General features: G+C 42.1%; 1 protein-coding gene across 1 annotated transcript in view; it reads left to right on the top strand.

Annotated features, from left to right (window-relative positions):
* Positions 1–9,661: 9,661 nt before the first annotated feature.
* ATRIP (ATR interacting protein) overlaps positions 9,662–23,887 on the top strand; it is a 32,191-nt gene continuing 17,965 nt past the window's right edge. Inside the window, exons 1-6 of the mRNA XM_075005255.1 lie at positions 9,662–9,686; positions 12,498–12,942; positions 16,332–16,414; positions 16,676–16,846; positions 19,007–19,122; positions 21,050–21,207. Of these exons, the coding sequence (XP_074861356.1) occupies positions 12,516–12,942; positions 16,332–16,414; positions 16,676–16,846; positions 19,007–19,122; positions 21,050–21,207 (955 nt within the window). The 5' untranslated portion in view covers positions 9,662–9,686; positions 12,498–12,515. The remainder of the gene's footprint in view (positions 9,687–12,497; positions 12,943–16,331; positions 16,415–16,675; positions 16,847–19,006; positions 19,123–21,049; positions 21,208–23,887) is intronic.

Below are 23,887 nucleotides of genomic sequence, written 5' to 3'. Positions count from 1 at the left end.
CGGGAGGCTCTGGGATAACCGGAGGTGGTGGGGGGAATCCTAAGACCTCTGCATTCCCACAACACTGCGCTGGGAGACACATACCCACAGTGCATTGTTCACACTACCAATGATGGGGCGTTCAGTGTGGACACGATCTGTGAAGAGAGGGAGCAAGTTTTAACACCCACTGGCAACTTTTTGTTTTGTTGACTTCTGAGTGACAACATAAGTTTCCTCGACAAAACTTTGTTGTGTAGACATACCCTAATTGACCAATTCTCACATCTTCAGGGCTCTACCCCAACTTACTTTGTTCTCATTTACTTTTGGCCACTTCCTCAAATTCTGTTTAAACTGGAAAGTTGACCCATTCCCAAGAAATACAGCAAGGGAAGTACTCACTTCTATTAGATTTAACTGAGGAAAGACTGAAAAAAATAAAGTAGGACAATCAATGAATGGTTTTGAATGACTTGACTTAAATCCTTGTACTCTGAGTGGAGAATAGGTCACCTACACATCTCCTCCATTTCACTCAGTCTCGAGACAAAACTTCTAGCTGACTCCAGGGTACCTCAGTTGTTGTCATTCAGTCCCAGTAGATCTTCTCCACATTGTCCAAGGTCTTCCTCCTTTGCATTTTCCTTGCACATTCCATGTAAGAGCTTGACGGACTATGCTGGATGATGATTTTCTGAGAATGTGGCCCAACCATCCCCACTTTCTTCTCTTGATTTGAACATCAAGTGGTTTTTGTCCTGCTCTGTTCCAAAGTTCCTCATTTGTGACCAAGTCTTGCCATTTGATGCAAAGGATGTACCTCTAGCATCTGTTTATGAATGTCTGTAGCTTGTGGTTTGAAGATTTTTTAGTACAAGAGCACAGTTTATCACTTTTTATAGCTAGTCAAGAGCTAGAAGCCAGCTGTACTTTTACTTGGTAATTTACACCTAACAAAGGAAGAGAAACTTGAGCGATTGAGTTAAAGAGCGTATGTCCATGTTTACTTAAATAATAGGGAGCAGAAAGATTTATCTTCAGTGCAAAGTATGTAAGGAACTATGGATTTGTTCTCATGTGATGGGGAAGTTGGATTTTCTTCTGAATTGTTTACTTAATTCTAGCCCATATTGCTGCCCACTCACCACACATGCAGAGATCCCATCTAGTTGCCACACATCAAATCCAGTCCTATTCAGCACATAAACAATGCTCAGGTTTGAAAAGTGCCATATTGACCACTTGTTCAATTGCAATGCTATTAAAAAAGTGAAAGGCCACGAGCATAAGTTGCAACTGTTTTGAGGCACTAAGTCTCTAGAGCAGCGGTGTCTAATAGGAATTCAAATATTGCCACACATGTGGTTGTCTTTCTTTATTTGCCACAGCTTCCCCACCCCCAACTGAATGAGCTCCCCCTGAGCCAGGCAGCCCCAGCCCCCCCCCCCAAATAAATGCTCTCCTCCTCCCACATAGCCAGGCACCCCCAACCCCCTCACCCTCCTGAATGCCCTCCCCCAGAGCCAGGCATCCCCAGCTTCCTGTTCTAAATGCCGGCGACTCACCAGAGCTACCAGGGCCGCTGCCACCACACGTTTCTCCCACCAAGCGGCAGGGCACGTGTGCAGAATGGGCAGATGGCACTCCATGTGTGCAGCTCTCAGAGGGAGCCACATTTACCATGTTGTGGCAAGTACAGCTATCGAGCTGGCATGCGGCTCTTGGAGCCTTAAATTTTAAAGGTTCCAAGAGCTGCTTGTGTCTTGAGAGCTGTATTCTCCACAACATGGTGTCCCATTTGCCACACGTGGTGAGCAGTGACTGTATTAGACACCATGGCTCTAGAGAGAGCTGGGGTAGATATGTGGCCTGTAATAAAGGTATTTTTTTCATTTTGTCTGATTTGAGGATTTATTACAAACCCAAAGTTTACAATTAAGTCAGGGTAAACTTTTGACAGTTAGAATCTGCAACCCTCTCTCCATGGAATATTTCTGCCCATAATTCCCAGTGACCTGCTTTTCACCAGCCATAGGAGTACTGAAGAAATAGAGAGCTTGTCTATGACTGAGGAGTGTGTTTCCGGGGGCATCCGATGGCCATGACTAATGAGGTCAAAGTTAGACTGAGTTATTGGGAGTGGGCAAGCTTCTCATTCCAATCTAAATAAGGCACACACAGAAGGGATACACTTTAGTTTGGTAGAGGGAGGGCTTGTCTGAACATTAGCTCTTCCTATCTGTGATTAAATGGTTTGAGAACTGTTCAGTGCCTGAGAGCAAAGAGGACTGAAGCAGAAGTTTGCCTCAGAGTTAGCTAACTGTAACTTGTTCAAGAAAACCCCAGCATAAGTATGTCTCCATCTACCAAAGTGACTAACCTCCATAGAAGGAAGTTTCTTGTGAGTTTCAGTGGTTACAATTTGTATGTCATGAACTGCAGTTATTCATCCCATGCAGCTCATAAATGGAGTCAGGTGCAAAGTCCCTGAATTTAAGGATGACAGTATCCAGACTGTGACAACACTTGTTAGCCAGCTCAATGTCTCCAGAAAATGGCCAGGGAATTAGGCAGTCTCACATATAGCTAGGTTTTGTTAAACAAACAGTCTTCAGGAAGGGTTACAAGAATGCCCAATATTCAGGGGAAAAACACAAGGATATTTTCAGCTTCGTAATTAAAGTGCCTTGTGTGTGGAAATAATCCATTCACTCGTTTAAAGGAAGTTAGGACCTTATTATTGGGATTACTAGAGTTTCTTGTTCTTGTGGAAGTGGAAACTGAAGTCCTCTACTCCTTGTCCTTGGGGAAATGCAATAGTTCCTGAAAAGAGTCTCTCTTTTTCCTAAATTCAGGCAGCTACTGGCCTTTTTGTTCCCAAGGCCCAGCAAAAGATACTACTTCTAGACCATCTCTTCTTTCAGAGGCTTCAGCCTTCCACAGAGCCTTGTTTGGAGAGACATTTTGTTTCTCTGAAAACTTTGTTATGACATTAGTCTCCAGGGCTTCTTACCTTAAGTTCTCTCCTAGAAAGATTGGAAAGAGAATATTATTTTTCCTCTCTTGGTAGAGATAGCTGGTTGTTGTTTTTTTTCCTCCCCTTACCATGATGCCTAATGAGAGCCAGCTGGAAGGTACAACAAGAATAATGGAAGCCCTCTAGCAACTTCCTTAGAGAACAACTATACTTCTGTAAAAAATAAAAGCATACCATTTTGTCTGATTTGAGGATTTATTACAAACCCAAAGTTTACAATTAAGTCAGGGTAAACTTAACATTTGGGCATGGGGAGAAATCTCTTCTGACCTAGAGCAGATATTACATTTCAGGCCCAAAAAAGTTGTTTCATCAAGTGTGTATGGTGCAGGGAATGAAAAGGAAAATCTTGTAAGATCAAGAGACAGCCAAAATTCCAATTTGTACTGGAAGAGTTTAGGTCTCCTTTTGAATCCTTTGTAGCCGAAGTTAAATACGGACAGAATTTTCTCATTAAACTGTAACTGAATTCTAGTCTAATCTCAATTTATTTCTGCTAGCTCCTGCCACTTTGTTGTCTGAGATACTGAAATTATTACATCCACATTGCACTAAGTTTGAAGTTAGAATCTCTTCACCCTGGTTCTGTATTTGCAGACAGCGTACTGCCTTCATAATGAGACAAACTCCTATTTGCTATGTAATGGACCAAACTGAATATTTGTAACCACAGGATACAACTAATACCATAGGACGATGTGCTATGTTCCCCTCCTCTTTGTCTTACTCAGCTTTGTCTTACTCAGCTTACTCAGCTACTGAAGGTCAATACTGCCCATCCCATCCACAGTGACTAATACTGTAGACAAGCACAGACAACCAAAAAAAATTTCAGAATGATTTAAGTATCTATAGTACAGCCTTTTTTGTTTTGGAAACTAACTCAGTGACCGTTCTCTGTCCTAAGGGAACGGCAAGACTCATACGTGAGAAATGTTACACTTGATTAAAATAGTATAGGTTTTGGTTTTTTTTTTTTAATCGACAGTAAAACCAAAACTCCCCCACCTCACCCTCAGACATGTGCAAACTGTACTGGAAAAGCTCAGTTTTGCCAGTTTAACTGCCCATATGCTAGGGGCTTCTGCAGGCACGGCTATGTTGTTCATAGATCATACCTTTTCATAGCCCCGACCAAACAGTGCCACACCAGCAAATCTGTATGGTAGATTTGGCCTTACCTTGGTAATGTCCACAGATTTAGGCCTGGTCTATGATACAGTTTTGCTAACATAGATAATGTTGCTTGGTTTGTGGTGTGATTTGCTCCCTCCCATCCTAACCAACACCACTATGCTGGCAAAAGATCTAGCGTACATGCAGTTCCACTGGCAAAAATATCCTTTTACTGGTATAGCTTATTTATTGGTACTTTTTTGTTCGTTTGTTTTTTTGGGTTTTTTTCTGCTATAAACTAGCTATACTGGTAAACTTTTTCTAAATTATGGAGATAAGTTAAAACCAAAATGTAATAGCCAGCTATGTCACAGAAATATGATTATGGAACAGAATCAAATCTGCTTTTGCTAAAATCAAAGGGTGAAAAAAAATCCTACAGAAGTAAAATTAAGACTAAGGAAACTCATTCACCTATTTTCCTGCCTATATAGCCACTCAGGGCTTACTTTGAGAATTCAACCCCCCCACCTCCATGCCAAGACTATCTATGCCCAAACATATAGAAAGGTTTGAAGAGGACTCTTGAAAACGCTCTCTCCTGTTTAGGAAAACTAATCCACATTAATTCCCCCATGTACCCACCAACTCTTAGAGGGGACAAAATTATGCTTCTGATTTTACAAAAATTCAAAGACCCACTCCAAAAATTAAAGTTCTCCAACTGTGATAAACATTAAAGAGTAACTAAAAGAGCTTTTACACTGCTACATATTTACAAAATACAAGATAGATTGCCAGAAACTGAACTGTGGCCAGCAAAAGTTGGTGACTGAAAAGTTTGAGAGCTATTGATCTTGTTAATAGACTACTGTACCCCTTTCAGGAGTCAGATTTGTCTTACATACCCCGAAGGTTCACATCACTTAAGAGCTACTTGCTTACAAAAATCAGATCTGAAAATACAAAAGTGTCTGTAACACAGGGGCCCTGCGGGACATTTCTTAGAGTGTCAAATCAGGACAAATTACTTAGAGAGATGGCTACTTACAGCCCAAGACTGGGTGTCCTCAACCTCTTTATTAATGACCTGGATGAGGGGATGGATTGCACCCTCAGCAAATTTGGAGATGACACTAACGTAAGGGTCAGGTAGCTATACTGGAGGGTACGGATAGGGTCCAGAGTGACCTAGACAAATTGGCAGATTGGACCAAAAGACATTTGAGGAGGTTCAACAAGGATAAGTGCAGAGTCTTGCCCTTGGGACTAAAGAATCCCAAGCACTGTTACAGGCTGGGGACCTACTGGCTAAGAAGCAGTGCAGCAGAAAGGGACCTGGGGATTACAGTGGATGAGAGGCTGGATATAAGTCAGCAGTGTGCCCCTGTAGCCAAGAAGGCTAATGGCATATTGGGGTGCATTAGGAGAAGCATTTCCAGCACATCTAGAGAAGTTATTATTCCCCTCCACTTGGTTTTGGTGAGGCCTCGTCTGGAATACTGCATCCAGTTCTGGGGCCCCCAGTATAGAAAGGATGTGGTCACATTGGAGAGGGTTCAGCAGAGGGCAATGAAAATGATTAGGGGTTTGGGGCACATGACCTATGAGGAAAGGTTGAGAGATCTGGGCTTATTTAGTTTGCAAAAGAGAAGACTGAGGGGCAGTTTGATAGCAGACTTCTACTTTCTGAAAGGGGGCTCCAAAGAGGATGGAGAGAGACTATTCTCAATGGTGACGGATGACAGAACAAGGAGCAGTGGTCTGAAGGTACAGAGGGAGAGGTGTAGGTTGGATATTAGGAAAAACTATTTCACCAGGAATGTGGTGAAGGACTGGAATGAGTTACCAAGTGAGGTGGTGGAATCTCCATCCCTAGATGTTTTTAAGTCCCAGCTTGACATAGTCATGGCTGGGATGATTTAGATGGGATTGATCCTACTTTAGGCAGGGGGCTGGAGTAGATGACCTCCTGTGGTCCCTTCCAGCCCTAGAATTCTATGATTCTATAAGGCACACCAAACCAGTTACAAAGACCTCTTCTGTTTATCACACCAACCAACAAGAAACCAGACAAGCAGTCCCATGAGACACTCCAGTTTTCTTGTGCCACCACTAGCAGCACCCCTTGTAAAGAGAAAAGGTTATGAAAACCAATTTCACCAAATTGAAAAGGAAAAAAAAAAGGTTTTTCTGATCCCAAAGGAGCATCCAAGTTCCCAGGCCAATATGTAACGTAGAATCTTACCCATCAAGCATGCTGATGACCAATTCTTTAGAATCTAAAAGTTTATTTCTAAAAAAAAGAAATAAAGGTAAGAATTAAAATTATTAAAGGAATCAAATTACATACGCCAATTGAAAAGTTCTTGGTATAGGCTTGCAGGACTGATGGAATAAGCTACTGGCTCAAATCAAGTCTCTGGAGTACATCTGCTGTTGGGTGGGTCATCATTCCTTTTTTCAAATTTCAGTTCATAGCAAAGACACCTTTCCCGCCACCCCCAAGAAGTGAGAAGCAGGACGGAAGACAATGGAGGAATTTCCAGGGTCCTTTTAATATCCTTAGCCACGTGGCGGGATTCCTACTGTTCTCCCATGCAAAAGTATATCCTAAGATTGAGTTTGTCACATGAGCAAGTCACCTGCCCATGCACTACCCAGTTCTTTATATAGGTTGGTGCCACTGCTCCCACACTGGTGAGAACATTCACAGGAAAGCTCATCAGGTGCAGACTGGCACCTCCCAAGGCCCACTAACAGTCATTTGACAGACTATTTGAAAGGACTACCATTCACTTGGCTAGTAGACCTTCCATAATAGTTGGTCACACCTCCTGTTGATGTCTCTCAGAAACAAACATATGAAAAAGTAGTATATAGCCAATACTCTTAACTTCAAATACAAAAATGATGTATGCATACAAATAGTATAATCAGAACCTGCAAATCACACACTTTTTATAAACACCTCCCTTGGTACCATGTACGAGATCTGGTGCCACAAACAACAGCGGTTGCAACAGTGATTCATAGTTTAATTCAATAACAGCCTAATGTCACAACACTGCTGAAAAAATGCGTACTTTCTCATTTTTACCATATAATTATGAAATAAATCATGTGGTATATAAACATTATACTTACATTTTAAATGATAATACAGAGCAGTATAAAACAAGTCACTGATGACATGAGGACAGGGAAGGGCAGCTGGGGGGCCACGCTGGAGCAGTTTCCCCAGCTGCTGCTCCCTGTCCACACGCAAGGGACCGCATCTTTCTAAAGAAAAGTAACCGTGTCAGAATTATTTTGGGAACTAGACAAAGAGCTGCAAAGACAGCTTTTTTTCTTTCTACTTAAAAAAACAAAAAAGCAGTAAAGTAGCACTTTAAAGACTAACTAAATAATTTATTAGGTGAGCTTTCGTCGCACAGACCCACTTTTTCAGACCATAGCCATACCAGAACAGACTCAATATTTAAGACATAGAGAACCAAAAATAGTAATCAAGGTTGACAAATCAGAAAAAATTATTATTAAGGTGAGTAAATCAGAGAGCAGAGGGGCAGGGGATGGGTGCAGGGGGGAGAGTCAAGAATTAGATTAAGCCAAGTATGCAAAAGATCCCCTATAGTGTCCCAGAAAATTTGCATCCCGGTTCAAACCACGTGTTAATGTGTCGAATTTGAATATGAAAGAGAGTTCAGTAGTCTCTCTTTCCAAAGCAGAGTGAAAATTCTTCTTCAATAAGACACAAACTCTTAAGTAATTAACAGAATGGCCCACTCCATTAAAACGCAGACTAACTGGTTTGTGGATCAGGAGTGTTTTACTGTCCGTTTTGTGCCCATTAACTCTTTGTCTGAGAGAGTATGAAGTCGTGTAACTTCGATAGTCATTCTGGTTTATCCACCCACAAGCAGTTTTGAAATTTCATAGTTTGTGTTGTTTAGCTGAGAACATGCTTCCACTGAAGTTAAAACTAATCCAAGATTATGCAGATAATGTTAGAACTCTCAGATGATGCTCCTGTGGAAGGTCCAAGTCCATTTTGATGGTGAGCAAAAGGAAAAGGGCTAACAGAACCACAGGGAAAAAAGTTCTCTTGTTAAGAAGTGGAGTTATTTAACAGGTCAAAGGGAGATGCTGCTCTTATTCACTGCAAGCAAGAGTTAGGTTCTAGGTTTTTTCCCCTGACCTACCAAATTGTCTTTATAGCATCTTTTGTGCAAGTCAAATGCTAGGTGGATTTCTTTCAAGGCAACCTCACTCCACAACCAACCTTGGAGACTGACATCTCTGAGGATTCCTAAAGTTATTCCTATTAGCCACTCGTTCATGGAATACATTTTGTGTATGCTAAATATCAAATTTTTCTGCACTCTTGTGAATACAAGTAGAAATAAGAAACTTCTAAGCCACTGAGACAAAATAAGAGTAAACCCCTTTCGTTAGATGGAAATCTGAACATCAATAATCTCTGGGTCGCTCTCGCAGTCCCACGTGCCACCACAGTAATGCATCTACCCCCACCGGTTGTGTCCCCTGAGTCACCTGCTGTTCCTGGGCAATTTAAAAGGACCTGAGTGAGCCCCCCTCCACCCCATCAACAGTGCTGTGGGGCTATTGCAGCTTCTTGCCCACTCACTCCTGGAGGCTGCCAGCCAGCCCCTGTAGCTTGGGAGAGAGGGTGGTGTCAGTATCTCTATGGGCTGCACCAACCCAAATACCCCTGTGTCCAATGGGAAGTTGTGGGGGCAGTGGCGATGGGCAGCAGTATGCGGATACTCCTCCACTCAGCAGCTGCAGACAGAAGAGGTGACCCAGGTAAGCCCTGCATGCCACCTCCCTCCCCGATCCTGCACCTTCGCCCCCTGGGTTCCAACCCCTGCTCCAGCTCTCATTCTTTACGCAGACTCTATCCCAGGGTATGCTCCCGGAGCCCTTCCCCCACCCCAACCTCCGCACAGCCCAAAGCAGGTGGGGGAGGGGTGCAGATCCCGGCATTCTGCAAATCTACCGCCCTTGCAAACCACGTACTGTCGTGTTGTGCCGTCATCCGCCAGCCATGACGTCACCGGGTCATGTCACGTACCGTCATGTCATTTGGGAAGGCTGTGCGGTAAGCAGACCGGGCTGTGTCACAGGCTGCACTGTCTCGGAGGAGAGTGGCGGTGTTCTCTGCCCCACACTTCATCCATAGGACCAGCTCGACGCCGCAACCGGCCCCGGCTCTAGCTCCTAAACAGAACACGAGGCGGTGAGGCAGCAAACGCAGCCTGCGGTTGTCGACTTTACCGCTCACGGGAGCGCCTGGCCAATCACTTGTAAACTTACAGAGCCGACCAATCGCTGAGACTCTTACATGGGGTCGCTCCACGCCCGCTATCTAGCTGAGCCTCCCGGGCTCCCGTAGCGAGCGATGATGTGATTGGGCAGCGCGGGCTGGCGGGCGCTGAGCGTGGGCGGTGCGAGCCCGGTTGGCAAGTGCCGGGAGCTGAGCGGTGAGAAGGAGCCTGGCTCTCGGCAGGCGGAAGCCAGCGTAACGGTAACGGTAACGGGGCCGGGCCGGGCCAGGCCAGGCCAGGCCAGCTCTGCGCGCCGGGCGCTCAGCGTTCTTACCGTCCGCCAGAGGGTGGGTGCGAGGGGCCGGGGCTGCGCGCCCGGTGCGGCTCAGGGGCAGCGGGGCCGTGTCCCGCCTAAGTCCCAAAGACCAGCCGATGTGGCCACAGAGGCACCGATCCGCGTCTAAAGCCTGGGATGCGGACACGCACCCTAGCGCCCAGTCGGGCTCCACCCCACCCCCGCGCGGGGGCTTGTTTTGGCAGCTGAACTGAGTAACGCACCTGGGCTGGGGTGCATTAGACCTCGTCGCAGCCTCTCGCCGTGGTCTGACTTGCATTACCCTGAGAGCGATCAAGAAAGTATCAGAACAGCCCCGAAGCCACAGACAGGTTAATTGTGTGTCTGTCCTGAGTTCTAGGCTGTTTGCTAAAGATCATCTGTCGGGTTAGCTACTTAAAAATACCTCCGTCTGTTAGGGTGGGTTCCCGTGTGTGTGGTGCTTTTTGAGTGTACCGAAAAAGAATGAGGTTTTCAGCACTTTCTATGGGAGAAATTATTTTGTAATTTTATAGAAATTAGTATTTTTGCATATTTGCCCTAATTTGGCACTTCTTAATTGAAAGAGATGGTGGAGAATTATTTATGGCCCCAAATTTCCCAGATCTTTTTTTTTAAAGAACACAGGATGATTATAGTTTATCTACACTTAAAATGTTCCACTGCTGTGGTGCTTCAGTGAAGATGCTATTTGTATCAACTGGAGGGTTTATCCTGTTGCCATAGATGAGTGGTGTCCAACAGGAGTTCAAAGATTGCCACACTTGTGGTTGTCATCTTTCCCTATTTGCTACATCTCCTCCCCTCTGCCTTCTAAGTAAGTGCTCTGCCCCTCCCCCAGAACCAGATACCTCCTAGCTCAGGAGTCAGCAACCTTTCTGAGGCAGAGTGCCTGCCTAGGCCTCCCCACCCCTCTGTCTTGCATCCCCCATTACTGGTGGGGATCCGCTGCAGGGGGTCCAGTGCCTCCGTATGACCCCATTGCAGGGGCTTAGGCTCCAGTGCTGCATTCTTTTGTGTGTGTGTGTGTGTGTGTGTGTGTGAGTGTGTGAGTGACAGAGGCTCAGGTTTCAGCCCTGGAATCCAAAGGGGGCCCCATCCCGGTCCCCTGCTCTGGTGGGGGCTCGAGCTCCAGCCTGCCACCATGCTCCAAGAACCCCATTCACCATAATGCAGTCTCCTATTCGCCACATGTGGCAAATGGAGACTGTATTGGACACCAAAGCCATAGATGCTCATTCTGCCTGAGAAATGGTAGCTGGGTTGACCAGAGAATTTTCCCCTTGATCTAGCATTGTCTATGCTAGGGGGTTAGGCTGGTTTAATCGTATCACTCCAGATTGTATATTTTTCACATATATGATGAATACACATGTACCAACCTTATTTCATAGTGTACATCAGGCCTTAGAGTTAAGCGTCACCTTCTAAAACATCTCTGCAACACTGGAGAATTATGACACTTACCGTATCATCTGTGGCAGTGGTCTCCAACCTTTTTATGCCCAAGATCACTTTCTGAATTTAAGGGCAACCTAAAATCTGCCCTGCGCCACTTACTCAGTCATTCTCTTTCCCCCACCCTCACTCATTTTCACCGGTTGGGGGAAGGAGGTTGGGGTGCAGAACGGGGTGATGGGTGGAACCCTGCATGGATACAAATTTGTATTTGCACCTGCAAAAATAAGCTATGGCGATATGTGGATTTTCAGGATTCTAGTAATGGGTGCAAACTCTGGGAGGTAGTTTGAGTACAGGAGTGGGCTCTGAGCTGGGGCAGCCTTGTGATGTGGGACAGGTTACGTATGGGTCCTGGCCCTGAGAGGGGAATCAGGCTGGGATAGTGGGTAGGGACGCAGAAGAGGGGATGGAGGGCGGGCAATGGGAGGGACTTGCGTAGCACTTATTGCGGGTGGCTCTTGGTAGTACAGTGAGTCTGAGGTAGGCTCCCTGCTCCATGTCACCTCCAGAAGGGGCCAACATATCCCTGTGGCCTTGTAGGAAGGAGGCACAGGGCTCTGTGGCCTTCCCCTGTCTGCCAGCACTGTCCCTTCATACTTCCCTGTGGTGGGACTGGCTAGTGCTGGAGGACTGGGACGATGAGGGGTGGCTGAGTAACTTTTGGATGACTGGCCAGACTGTCTCTGTCCTCTGGGGGAGCTGCCTCCTTGGCTGACCCCTTACTTTGAAGTAAGTCATGCAGAGCATCTACACACACTTAACTTTGAAGTAAGCCACTACCCCTTTCCCGGGAATGGAGTAGTGACTTCGAAGCTAGCCTCTCTCACTTTGAAGTTAACTTCAAAGTAAGGAAAAGTGTGTGTAGATGCTCTGCATGCTACTTCAAAATAGCAGCTTACTTCAAAGTAAGTTTGTAGTGTAGACGCAGTTAGAGTTCTATAGTTAAATTTCCATGGTGTTAGATAGTATTCCGTAGAATGACTCTTTTCTCATGGATGTTAACAAAACAACAGTTTTCTTTTGTTCTTTTCTGGTAACATGAAGCTCTGCATTAAATGACCCAACATCATTTTCGAAACAGATGGGAATCTTGAGTTCACATGCTATCTTTCCCAGTCAGTCAGTTAGTGAGGGACTGTACTAGAGACTCTTGAATCCAGATCACTGTGTGGGTAGCACAGGGGTTTCTTCAGAGGTTCAGTTGTTTGTATTTTTGTAGAATGAGTTTAATTTGGAAAAAGGCTCTTCAATGAAAATGGTTTATTTTGTTTCGCAGGTTAAATATTTCCGCAGAATGTCGGTGAACCAATTATTTGGGAATAAGAAGAGAAACAGCTCCATATTATATGGTGTGGATGAAGCACAGATCATACCTTCATCTTCTGTGTGTCGAGAATCCACTAGTCGAGGTTGTGTTGGGAACCATGGAGATGGTTTTCCACCAAACAAGCGTTACAAAAGCTTTGAATCCAAGTCCAAATCAACAGAGGATCCTTTTGGAGACAATGATGACTTCACAGCTGATGACTTGGAAGAAATAGATATAATTGCCACTCAGGCTTTATCACAAGTTCTAGATTCAAATGCTGTCTCTAGAACAAGACACATCCAGAAAAATGAGCAGAATGCCAGATCCTCATTAACACTGAACAATGCCAGCCCAAAGTGTGTGAATATTGAACAACGGAGTGTTCCATCCAGTGCTGAAAAAAATGCAAAAGGTCAGTTTGGTATGTGTAGTCTTGAATAGGGGAATGTATTGGGGGGGTTGAATGGCTTCGTGTTTCCTTATGTTCCACATCTCAGGTTTGAAATGCTAAAGTTGTTCTTCCTAGAAAAATGTCTAAAGAAATTATCTTTTGAGCAGATTCTTTGACCTTGGCCCAAAAGTAAATTTCGTTTTTGCCAAAAAAGCTTCAAGTACCTAAACAAACAATCTTGAGTTACCAGAATTAGTGGAAAAATGTTTTAATCATTGGGCGAATCTTAGTTTCTGGAAACTTAATTGTCAGCATTTCAGAGTTGGCATGCACATCTGATGACACGTCTTTAAAGAACAAGTTATAGAGCTTGCCATTATGCAGAAAATAGCATAAAGTAAGAAATACCCAAAAGTTGTGCTCAAGATATCTGTAGGTATGACAGTACTAGTAATCTATTTTTATGTATGTGCACTGTCTCCTCTAAGGCATGTAAAGCTTGCTAAATTAATTTAACTCAGTATCGCAATTCCTCTGAACCATATGCTACTGTACCTGTTTTACAGATGGTTAAACTGAGGCACAATAAAGTGAAGTGCAGTAAAAGTTTTAGTATCCAGCATTCCTAGGGATGCCGGATAATAAAATGTGCTGGTTAGTAGAGCTGGGGCCAGCTGGCTCGGCTCTGCTCTACGTCCCACCCCCAGGTGGGCAGTGGCCAGTGGATGCTGGCCCTATGGCAGCCAGCCACATGGTAGCAGGATGCTGGCTCCACAGCAGCCGGCCACACAGCAGCTGGACCTGGCCAGGCCACTGGCCCTGCAGCAGCTAGCCCCAGCGGGGCTTACTGGTTAAATAAATGTGCTAGTTATCTGAATGCCTGATAATTGGGCTTTTACTGTAGCTTGCTTGAGTACAAGTAGTGTGATGAAAAAATGGAATTAGAAAGTAGGAGACCTGGCTTCCCAGGCTGCAGTTTTAGTCAATAGGCTAAACATGATTGTGTAATAGCTGAGGTCCTCACAAGTGATTTTTTTTTTTAAATTCCCCTTTATGAGAGAAGGGAACATGACTTCTTCATAAATATCATGCAACAAACCTCAATCCTCTAAATGGGTGGAATCTTCTACTAATTGCTGATCAATAACTTTTTTTTTTTGGCAAAAACAAACCTCAGTAGTTATGTGCACCATTGTTTATATCATTTGTGATATTAATGAGAATCTCTTGTCGCTGTAAGCACTGGTTACGAAATACCTCACTTCACTAGAACATCAATTTCAAATCCTAGCAACGTTCAGATCAGCTCTGCATCCTTTCAGAGTGGGTAAATTGTATGTTGTCCTTATTGTGTAAGAAGTCTTTCAGATGAGACAACATTATTCCTAACTTTTTGGCCAGTATGTGGAAGGTCCCATAGCATTTTGTGAGTGGAAGTTTGCCCAGGTCCTGATCAAAATATTCCACCCCTCCCCCTTCTTCCTTTTATCCAGACAGATTAGCTGTATTTAATCAATGCTGTATGGAAGTTATAGCATCTTTTTTTTTAAAAAAAAAAAAAAAAAAAAAAAAAAGCCCCTAAAGTATGAGTGCCTACCAGTTGAATTCAAGTAATCTGTAATGAGAAAAGGAATATTTTAATTGTTATGAATTTAGCTTTAATCGATCAGTGTCTGAAGTCATAAAAGCTAACTAGATCCTTAACCATTAGCTTTTAATTTGTGGATGTCAGTGGTGGAGCATTGAACTAGTCACAAATGGAGAGCCCAGATTTACACTGGTTTAATATTTGCTGCATGGGCACTGGAAAATATGGAGGGGGGATAGCTCAGTGGTTTGAGCATTGGCCTGCTAAGCCCAGGGTTGTGAGCTCAATCCGTGATGGGGCCATTTAGGGTTCTGGGGCAAATATTTAAAAAAAAAAAAAAAAAAAGGCTGGTGCTTGGTCTTGCCAAGAGGGAAGGGGGACTGGACTCAATGACCTCCAAAGGTCCCTTCCAGTTCTATGAGATGCATATCTCCATATATTAAAATACCTTGTGTTCTGAGCTTGTTGCTTACCTCTGATAACAATGTGTGCACATAAAGGGCACTTTCTGTTAAATTTGGCTCAGTATCTAAGAGGTGTATCTGAAAATGGGATAAAATAATCTCCTATGCACTTAAAACCAATGGTAAAGATTGGATGAATCAACCCATAGCAAATTATTTTAAGAGTCTGTTACTATGAACAGGATGAATTGAGGATGCACCTTTTGTTAATATAACCATTTAAAACATGTTGATTTACAACTAAGTAGAGCCTTTACCCTAGATTTGGTACATCTTTTAGTTATCTGAGATAGTACGTACGCTATTATGATGTACATTATTTTAAGAAGTGATATAACTTAATATTTGCAGATGCTTCTTAATTGTACATTTTAGTATGTTTTAAAAATGGTAATATGTTGCTTATTTACCAGATATAATTAAGATTTTGCTCATAATTTGTCAAGGATAAACTTTAGGAGGATAAATGGAATTAAACATGTGAAATGCTATGTAAACTTTTTTTTGTTTGTTTTAAAAATACCTTATTGCAGTACATCACCTAGTGTGCCATATTTATAAAGCTTGCAAACTTAACGCTTTTTTCCCCTTGATTCTTATTTAGAAAAGCATGGTTCAGCTCAAGGTTTTGAGAGAGGCTTTTGGATTCAGCTTTTTATATTTTATTTAAATGTTTTGAGATTATAAAATATGTTAAGGCCTTATTTTGAATTATATTCAGATTTAATTTTAAACAGCTTTATTTTTTAAAAGAAACACTAATCTAAGGGACAAAATAAAAATCTTTAAATTTTAAAAAGGTAGTTTTTATTCATCTCACTATAATATAAAAATATATAGGTTGTAGTAACTTTATTGTGGAATAGTATCAGTTTCTTGACTTGGGTCCAAAATATTAATGTATGGAGGGTTGGGAGAAATTATATAAACTTTCATGACTATTTTAAAGCATTTTTTTTCAATTTTTATCAAGCAGTTAAAATTTTCACAATTGTGGAAAATTATATGATGAGGTCAGACAACTATTTAATGACAATTGATATTTAAATAGTTAAAGCTTTGTAATTGCTTGTTTAAAAACTGTTTCCATGTATCAAATTATACCACTATATATGCTTAAATCTAAGTGCCCAAACAATATACTTCTCACTTTCCCAATATTTTTAACTGATATGTGTACGGTGAGACTATTTACTGATATTTACACCCCCCCCCCCCAAAAAAAAAAAAAACCCTACAAGCATGAATATATAATTTTGAATGAATGAATAATAATATTTCAGCATCTCACTTTTTTATCAATAACTTATTATATATTTCAAAGTGTACTTATTATCAGAGTACCCTCTTTTCACCAGGAAATGGCACTGAAGATATTCATGTTAAAGACATATTTGGATTTGAAGTACTGCAAATACAACATGAAGAAGTTAAGCAAAAGGTAAATTGTCTTTTAATCTCCTGGTTTACTAAAGGCATTTTTGGTTTTAGTTGTGAGCCTTGGCTTAAAGTTCCGCTGAACGTATATTTAATCACTTGGTTATGTGATATCTGGATCGGCCAGTCCATTTAACAAACAAATCAGCTTACTCCTTGAGAGAAGAGCTCTTGGCCAAATTGTGATTTGTTGTCTTTGTCTGACTTGCATCCCTAGTGTCAGTGGTATAAATCCACACTTCTTAAAAGTATGCTCTGTTTACAGCTGAAAGAAATAAAGGATGAAATCCTTATAAAAAATGGAGAAATTAAAATTTTGCGGGACTCAATGCTGCAGATGGAGTGTGCTGTGGAAGAACAAAGAAAATCATACATCCTGCTAGAAAAGGAAAAAGATCAAATACTATGTGAAAAAGAAAAAGAGTTCTCCAAAAAGGTAGTTTGTGAGGGGGGTTTTCTGTGAAAGCTGTCTTAACTCCTTGTGTTGAAAAGTTCAGTTGTTCACCATTTTGCTAGAGTCCCATTCATTACCCAATCAAGAGAGTGACATGTAAACCAAACTTTCCTCTGATGGCTTTTTTTTTTTTTTTTTTTAAATCTGGCAAAGTTATGCATAGGAAAAAAAATAGACAATTATATTATGAGGTAGCATTGCCACTGTTCCCTCTGAGGAAGCTTTTATAACAAAGTGTAAGAGGATAAAAAAAAGTGGCTTTTGGAAGGATGTGGAACATTCAAGCTAGAATTACAGCTCCGTAACTGAAAACTTACACAATGGGTGTAAAATCAGAAATCCGAACACCAGCTTTCTTTATCCTCTGTTTTCCCCAAAGTTCTCTGAATGGTTACTGTTGCTGCTTTACTCTACTATTCAGGTCCTCTACTGCAGTCCTGCCTTGAGTAGGAACTAATATCTGTAACCACCATGGGGAATTTACCTTTATTGTTTTGTTGTTTTTTGTATCTGAGTCTCATTGGGGATGACATACAAAGGAACTGAGTGTTCTGGCTAAGGTTACAGTGAGTTAAATAATGTATAGTAGTAAGGCAATCAGCAAATGCGAGATGTTTGGCAGTAGCTCAGCAAAAGGTGAATATTTAGTGTAAGCAAGCACCACTACATCAAAGCCCTTTTCTGGCACTGACTTGGCATGTTATCTGAAAGATTCTCAAACCATAACCTTGAAACTTAATAATTTTGAGGATGCAGAATGCACTCGTCACTAATAACAAGTTTGCTCTTTGGTGACTTAAAGCAGTGGTGGGGTTCCGCCTGTGGCCTGTGTGCCACCATGTGCTGCCTGTGGTGCACTGGAGCTCCAAAATTCCTATTCCACCTAGTCCCTTCAGGCACTTTTGGAGTGCCAAGAACCTGCTGATTGGTGCTGTGTCCCTTTCTCCTCCCTCCCAGAGCGTGAACAGCTGCGAATCAGCTGATTGTGTAAAGGGGCTGCAGAATCCACACCATATATTTCATGAATCCAGGAATTGTGGGTTTCCCTTAGAATGAGATTTAGCATTAACGTTGTCAGCATTCTGCTGTCTCAAAGTCCTGCTGAGGGCAGGGTTTGGTTCCCCTTTTAGCCCACTGTTCTTCACACCCACCTATTTCCATGGCCATATTGAATTAAATCTTGGGGTTTTTGTTTTTGTTTATATTTGCCATCCCTGCTCTTCATTTATTGGACAACTATTGTAAACATTTGCACTGGTAGATGGTTTTGTATGCAGCTTGGATAAGGAAGCCCAACTAAACAATTTTGAGGAGCAAATGGACTTTGAAGTAGCATGGATGCTTTGAAGTGCCTATGGCTACACGCAAGCTGGCACTTCGAAGTTTGAAGATTTGAAGTTGCCACGGGGGAGAATTAGCCTAGTGAAATGCTACATATTCACTGCAGCACCTCATTAGTAATTTCCTGTCACCCTGATTAACATGCCCCCTTCGAAGTTGGGGGCAAGTGTAGACCCAGCCTGTGAATTACATATGGGACACCTCTGGAGGCTAATAAATTTGATTTTAAGATGTGGAGCTTCCATGCTGGCCTTTATTCAGCCTTTTAAATTCAAACTTGATGCTACACCCAGCCAGTTTCAACGTTATGATATCTGTATTAGTGCTCCCTAAATCGAGCTAACTGCGTTAAATTTGAATTCATTTCTTAGTGCAAACACAGCCTCAGTCTCACTGCAAAGTGCATTTTTGAAATATTTGTTTTTGTTTACTTCTATCTGCATTATAGTGTTTAGTTTCATACACATGAATTTACCAAACCTCTTAACTGCTCATAAGAGATTAAATGATTATTCCTACTCTAAGCTCAAGATCAAGGTCAACAGACTTAACTGATACCCCACTCATTGAAGTTATTTAAGAACATAGTCAAACACCTGTCAGGATGGTTTAAGTATATTTAATTCTGCCACAGCACTTGGGGGAGGGAAGCAGGGAGTGGAATGGACCAGGTGATCTGTTGAGTTTCCTGCCACCCCTCTATTTCTATGTTTTGTGGTTGGTTTGTTTGTTTGCTTGTTTTTTAAACTTTTCCAGTTTATGTGGTGTTCAATGCAAAATTCCTCATTTGCATTTTTTCAGATACAGTCATTGCAGTCAGAGTTGCAGTTTAAAGATGCTGAAATGAATGAATTGAGGGCAAAACTTCAGAACTATGAAAAAATTAAGTCTGTTGCTCCATCAGTTACAAATGCCAGGTACTAACTCATTTTAGAAGACAGAAAATTCATGTATGAATTATTTCACATATGGAATTCCTTTTGAACATTGCAGACCACCTTCTGTAGTGGCACAAAACTCCATTGGCTTCAGGGGACTTATGGTGGGTGAGAATGTAACTGTCTGTCTTTGTATACAAATGCAAAAGAGATAAGGTGTTTAAAAATCGCATTTCATTATTAATTTTTTTTCTGTTAGTAATAAAGTTGCTTCTAGCTAAAACGTGTCTTTTACTGTGAGTTTTAAAATGTTAGGTTTATTGACATTTGTTTCAGGTTTATTCAAATTACAGTTTTTTGATACAGGTTGAACATCTCTCATCCGGCACCCTTGGTACTTGACCGGTGCTGGACAAGCGAATTTGCCAGACCACAGGAGGTCAGTATTGTCTAGCACATCACCAACACTTCCACCGCTCACTTGGCCCTTAGAAAACATTGAGGAAAATTACAGCTAAATAACAGTCCAGAACATTGAGAGCCAGGACTGGTGACTGTAAGCAAACTTTGTGGGGCCATGGGAAACTTGGCCACATCCATGATAAGTGGTCATCCAGCTATCTAAAATTGTGCAGATTACAGATGTTACCGGATGAGAGAGTTCCGGATTAGAGAGATTCAACCTGTATGACTCTAAAATATACCTCTTACTCTTGATTTAAAAACTGCTCAATTGTTCAGGATCTTTCAAGAGGTAAAAGACAACTTTTTCATATGATGCCTGGCAAAAATCTGTAGTATGGAAAGTTTTGAGTTCAAACTCTTACAGTAATGCATGTACTGTTGTCTTCAGTCTTTCTTGCCTGAAAGAGGTGGGTAGTGGGAGGGATATAGTGACTCCATTACAGCTCTGTAAGAGGAGTAGGGAAGAGGAGAGCAGCTGGAGAAAAAGGAGAAATGGTATACAAGGCATTGGGGCACAGTTATAAGGCTCTTTTCCTTTACTTTGGCTGAGCAACTTTTGTTTCCTCTGATCATGGAAAGTGTGTGTTTTGGTTTTTCTGCTTGTCACAGGAAAAGATGGGCTCTTACACAGCTTATCTTGCTTTGTTAAATTAGTCTCTTAAGTAGTGAAAATAGCTTATTTCCACTGTCTGAATGCCTCATAAGCCCACAGCGTCCTTTCTTGCTGCTAGGAGAGAAGATACAAAAGGCTTATGGTGGAAGGATGTTCCTAGTTCTTCCCTGTGTAAAAAAGGTTATTTGGAGATAAGTAGGAAGTTCTCCCCATGGTGCAGCAGCTCTGCTCCCATTTACTTCAGTCCCAGACACTTGAATCACTTTTTTAAAGTTCTCTATGCCTGCTTTGTTTTTAAGTTGAGGGCTGGAACAGCACCCAAATGTTTTACCTCTTGGTTGAGGTAGTTACTCTAGTGTTAATATTGGAATATACTGTGTGCTTGTGCAGCATAAATGTTGAGACAGTGGATCCATAAGCAATGGGGCACAGAAGATGAGAGGCTCATGATGAGATTCTCCACTGTTTGTCTTAAAAGATTGGTGTGCTTTTTGTGTTTCCTGGAGATCTGACCTCTTCCTCCACCAAATAAGTCTGATTGTTCCACCAGTGTCAGCATCTAGCGTGTCCAAAAAAGCCAGGTGTATTTTCAGCTGGGTCATGTTCTAGCTGGTTAAGTGATGCAAGTGTAAATAATACATACTAACAATACTGTGAATACTGGTGGAAAGGAGCTATATAGATGAAATCAAAACAAGTTATTTCACAAGTCTTTTAGCAAACACTTCAAAATATGGAAGATTTTCTTTGAGTAAATTAGTGCATAATGTAATATTTCTGACACACTAGAATTACTGGATATTTTTAAATGTGATGCTTCTTATTAACGTTCTGAAATGAGCACAACACAAGTAGTACTTTATCCAAGCATTTAATTTAATCTTTTAGCCCCAAGACCCATCTCTCTGGAAATGTAAAATTGGAAGGATGTTCTTCTCAGACTGGAAAAAGATCTTTTCCTACAAAAGAGACTTTTGGTGCTGACATGTCTCCTAAAGTATGCTCTGCAGCAAACTTGCCTGCTGAGACAACTTTGAACAAGGAAGGTAAGGCACTGTGTTGGGGTTGGTGTTTGTTTTTTGTTTAAATATAGCATCCAAAATGTAGCGACATGTAAAACTTTGGATTTATCACGTGTGTGTGAGAACAGTAAGAACGCCTTTCCTTCACTTATCATAGCAGTATGCTCTGCGTTTCCATTCCTTTCCTTTGCATCTATTTGTATTAACTCTCTATGGCTGAAATTTTGCTCTAGCCAGGACCATGTCAATCACGAAATTTCTAAAACAGTAGTGGAGTTCTCTATTGAAAGGCATGTATTTTAAATGTGCCATGTTACAGGAATGCAACTATGCTTTCTGTGCTACTTTTGGTTTTAGCTTTTAAAAATGCACACGTCACACATGTTCATTCTCTCTCTCTCTCTCTCTCTCTCTCTCTCACCCACCAATAAAAATGAGTTTTTCCCCTTCAATAGGTACCTCATTTAACATCTTTTTCTGGATTTTTGGATTTAGAGTCTGATCTTTCTTTCCCTTCAAAAAGGAATGGATGTGTGTATTCTATTTTATTTATTCTCAGTGAAAGATTTGGAAGGCTGTTTATATACTTACTACGTGTACATGGGCTTGGGGATTAAATACCATTTAGTTAAACTGTTTGTTTCAGTTGCTGGATGCAGGAAGAGTACGTGACTATTGGAGAACCCTACTTTGAGAGGCCTGACTCTGCAGGACTCACCAAAAGAAATAAAACGGAAGTATTCATTAGACTTCTCGTGAGAGTAAGGGTTGCAGGATCAGGTCCATGTACATGAACAATGACTAAACCTTCATTTCTTCCAGAAAGTTGCTAATATGGTGAAAGTCTTCCCAAAGGAGTTAGTAGCTCATCTGTTGGTTAAAAAGCAATATTTTAAAATTCTGTAGATAAGTAACAAATACTTGAAAAGACAATTTGAAGCTGGGAAAGTAAAGAACTAAATACGGTAGTATAAAATGAGTAATGCATGTGTAGCAGAGTGAGAGTCTCAGTAGTACTAGGAAAGGAGAAAGGTAGGGCATCTGTTCAGATATGCCAGTGGCCAAACTAATCTCTTAAAGCAGGGGTTGGGGAATCCCTGGCTCATGGTCTGGATCCAGCCTGTGGCTTGCCAGGATCCTGCCCTTGAGGCTCGGGGCTCCCACCCGCAGCATCTGGCCTGCTGTTGGGTGAAGGCGTAAAGCCATGAGCCTTGTGGGCTGGAGTCAGCCAAGCTGTGGTTGGATCTGGTCCAAGGGCTCTGGTTGGCTGGTGTGGAGGCTGCGGGCAGGAAAAGAAGTCTGCGCGCTGCTGCTGCCACCCTCACTAGGTGGGAGATGGCAGCTCTGCCTAGAGAGGCTTTTCCTCCCACTGCTTTGATTGACTGGCATTGCAGCCAGTCAGGGCAGTGAGGGAGACAGGAGTGCCTGGGAGCAGCTGGGGAGCTGTGCCAGGTAAGCACTCTCCCATCACCATCTAAAACAACTCTGCACATTCTCAGTGTTCTCACATCCACATTGTTGTTCATATCCTTCAACAACCATATTAGTCTGTTATCCGCTCCGTACGACTCCAGCACTGCCCAAGTTACTTTTTGTTCTATACTGTCAAATGCCTTCTGAAAATCAACAAAGCAATTGTAGATGGCTTTTGTTCTTTCATCAAGCTTTTGGCACTATCAATCTTAGTGCCAATATCTGCCATATGGTACTTCTGACTTTCCTGAATCCTGCTTGCTCATCCGCTAGATGTTCTTCTATCTGCCATCTCAGTCTCTCCATCAGTAGTATCATCAGCACCTTGCCTAGATGACATATTAGGGCAATTGTTCTGTAGTTGTTGCACTGCAGTGCAATTCCTTTCTTGTGTATTGTCACTAGCATGGATGTTGTCCATCTTTCCATGCTATATTACGTAGTCACTGTATTTCCTAAATCATAGTTTCTCCACTGTATTTAATAATCTCTTCCCAGTCTTTATCATTTCCAGGGCTCTTGTTCTTTAGCTGTTTCACTGCTCTTTCTACTTCCTCCTTCGAAGTATTGGTCTCACTCTTGATGCTCCGCAGAGGTATCTCTTTCAGTTCTTCAATCAGTCCCTTTTGAGATGCTTGGGTCCAACTGTGCTTTGTACAGATGGGTGCAATATCTCATCCACCGCTGCACAGCCTTGTTGTTCATTAGCACCTCATCCTCCTCTTTCATCACCATTTGCTTTGGCTGCCACTTTCTACTAATATTCCTGATCATCAACTTGTATACCTCCCTGGTCTTACACTTGCCGTAATACCTCTTTCTATGTCTTCACACTGCTCCTCTAACAATTTCACATTATCTTTTCTGGCCACTTTCCTCACCTCATTACATTTCATTCTGAATTGCTGTTCTGCCCTCTTAGAAACATCCCTTCTTATCTTCAGTGCTCTGTTCTCTTGGACCAACTTCAGTGTGTGCTGTGTAATCCAGTTATTTATCTCTTCTTCCACAACAGTCTGCTCATTTGCCTCTTTTATCACTGTGGCTATCCCTTCGACTCTCTTATCTAGGTCTTTCTCTGTGCCTGCATTCCTAATCTTCTCTTCATGCTGCTCTGTACACATTCCATATTTCTTACTTGCTTAGCTTTGCCATGTCTCTTCTTTTCTTAACCTGTGTCTTATACTTTTCTCTTGGTGTTCACAATCACTAGCTTGTGGTCCGAGTCTAT

The sequence above is a fragment of the Carettochelys insculpta genome, chromosome 11 (assembly GCF_033958435.1).
Source record: "Carettochelys insculpta isolate YL-2023 chromosome 11, ASM3395843v1, whole genome shotgun sequence".
Taxonomy (NCBI): Eukaryota; Metazoa; Chordata; order Testudines; family Carettochelyidae; genus Carettochelys; species Carettochelys insculpta.
The sequence above is the reverse complement of the archived record's forward strand: the minus strand, read 5'-3'. Positions and strand labels throughout refer to the sequence as shown.